The sequence below is a fragment of the Oratosquilla oratoria genome, chromosome 16 (assembly GCF_046742065.1).
Source record: "Oratosquilla oratoria isolate Oo_2021 chromosome 16, ASM4674206v1, whole genome shotgun sequence".
In the NCBI taxonomy this organism is placed as follows: domain Eukaryota; kingdom Metazoa; phylum Arthropoda; class Malacostraca; order Stomatopoda; family Squillidae; genus Oratosquilla; species Oratosquilla oratoria.
In genome coordinates, this window is record NC_134792.1 from 35,111,035 (window position 1) to 35,113,534 (window position 2,500).

At 50.8% G+C, this 2,500-nt stretch overlaps 1 protein-coding gene across 25 annotated transcripts in view; it reads left to right on the plus strand.

The window, feature by feature from the left end:
* The window catches only part of LOC143033873 (CUGBP Elav-like family member 4), a 1,339,855-nt gene that overhangs the window by 1,193,088 nt on the left and 144,267 nt on the right, over positions 1-2,500 (plus strand). For 22 of the 25 annotated variants that reach the window (XM_076199453.1, XM_076199460.1, XM_076199451.1 and 19 more), the window contains one exon: positions 1,732-1,860. The exons of the other annotated variants lie outside the window; for them this stretch is intronic. In XM_076199453.1, the coding sequence (XP_076055568.1) occupies positions 1,732-1,860 (129 nt within the window). The remainder of the gene's footprint in view (positions 1-1,731; positions 1,861-2,500) is intronic. 25 annotated transcript variants of the gene reach the window in all.

Here is a 2,500-nt window from a genome sequence, read left to right on the forward strand (position 1 = left end):
AGTCAGCAAGGTTTCTGAGGCTAAGGGGGGGAGGGGGAGGGGGAGGGGGGGTTGCGTGTCAAGAACGATGGGTGCATTTCGAGTCACTTAGTCCCGAGCACATAGTCCTACTGACATTCCTGCTGAAGATTATGCTGAAGCAGCCATTGATGCTTGGACGCTCTTGATGCACTTCAACAAAGTATTTGATATGATCCATTTTCGCTTGAGTGGGGTTTACCCGGAACTAGGAGTTATGGGGATTGAAGGCGCTTTGCCTCAGAATGGGATGGGAGGGAGGTGTTCTGCCTCTCTTCTTATTTCTATTTACCTTTAAGAAATGTATATATAGAGAGAGAAGAGGAGAGAGAAAGTTGTGTAACCGCATAAGAGACTGGACAGGACGGTCGATGTTTACACACGTGTCAGTCTGTGCAGTGGTGGTGTAGTTGACATTTCGCTGTTGTGGTTTCCGATGTGATGTACTCGTGTCACATAACCTGTATTCCAAGTCGCACCTTTGCCTATATTTATCCTCATCAGGGTAAGGCTGCTGCAGATCACTGTCTTGTAGCGCTCTCCCTAGCGATCAGAAGCGTCTCCTGAAACCACCAGGGAATCCCTGTTTGTTGCTTTGCACATGTGTTCAGTGAGTTAAATTCCATCCACTGACCTAAAGATCCTAAAACAGATAAAAAAGAAATAATGAATTGTCATTCAGTTCTGACCACGTTCCTTAAAAAGGCTAAAGTGTGTTGACTCTGTATCACCTCACGTATATCCCCCCCCCCTGTTTTGTACAGTCCCCCGAGAGGTCTCAGGGCCTTCTCCAACCCGCCACACAGAGGCTTGGAATACGGTGAGTCACGTCGTCCTCGACATCAACCTCCTCGTCCTCAGGTTCCTCTGCCCTTCCACACCCCCCACCTTCAGGCAGTCAGGCCACAAGCCCCCTTCCTTAGGGGACGGGGGACGCTGCCGCTGGCCCAGGACGAGGAGGAGTTGGAGAGGCCAATTGCAGAGACGAATAAGGGAGGGGGGAAAAGTGTGGGGTGGGGTGGGGGGGAGACTGGAGGATCTGTTTTCGCCCACCTGAAGAGGGGTCACCTCCCATTCATTTGACAGCCATTGGGGGGGTGGGGGTGGGGGGGCAGGGGGACTGGGTGTGCAGAGGGGGGAGAGGATTCCCTGTCCCCTTCCCCCCTCCCCCCCCGTCCCGCCCACCCACCCCCCCATCGTCGTCTCCTGAAGGGTGAAAATATATCCCTTCCCGCTGCTGTCTCGTGAACGAGGTGGATGACCCCACCAGGGCAGACCAGGTCACTACGACCGATCTGAACCTCCTCCCGCGCCCTCACCCGTCTCGTCTCGTGCTGAAGACACAAAGCTGATATCTTCTTCTTGTCGAAAACCAAGTCTAAACGCCACCACGAGCCAGTCACTGTCAGATCAATGATGCTGAGTGCCGCAGCCTGAGTGCGGCGACGGCGAGCCTTGCGGAACCCTGCGGCGGCGGCGGCGGTGGTGGCATCGGTAACTCTCGGGTGTTACGGGCCACCGCCCTCGTCGCCGCAGGAGGACGCGAGGCCGCCCGGGCAACCTCAGGTTCCCGCGGCCCCATCAGTCCCTCCATCAAGTAATCATCACTCAGTTAACTATCGAGAGACTCTGAACCCAAGTCCTGAGAGTCTTAACGTACACTCAGTTGCCCATTGCGGCATTTGATTGAGCGCCCTACCTCTCCTGTTTCAGAGGACAGGAAGCTGTTTGTTGGCATGCTCAGTAAACAACAGACAGAAGAAGATGTCCGCCAGCTTTTCCACCCCTTCGGGAGCATAGAAGAGTGCACCATTCTAAGAGGACCGGACGGCGCTAGCAAAGGTAGGACATGTGCCCCCCCCCCTCTCCTTCCCTTCACCCCTAACCTCTCTCCCACCCCCCTCCCACCTCCACCCATCCACACCAACCGGTCCAGTCATCCTCCTACCCCAAGCATGCTCGCTTGCACGATTGCCCTGTGTCGCTAAGCCTGTACTTCTGACCGCTTGACCGACAATAGCGCAGGGCAAGGACGCAAAGGTAGGAACGCAGCCCTGTATTTGGCTTGGAACACCCTGCTCTTCACGCTATATTCAGCAGGGAATGGGAAAATCCTGTTCCCATTTTTTCATGCCAAAAAGAAATTTGGGATTCCAAAACAGATGTAAAAAAAAAAAAAAGATTAATTATCATTAATAAAAATGTAATATTGGAGGTCTCAAAAATTATCAAAACGTATGCACATGAATATATATATGAAAATCGTATATATCTATATATTAAGTGAACACACACACACACACACACACACACACACACACACACACACACACACACACACACACACACACACACACACACACACAAAAAACAAATACACATGTATATATATATAAATTATATATATACAGTATATATATATATATAGATATATATATATATATATATATATATATATATACCCATACATTCATGATCCAAA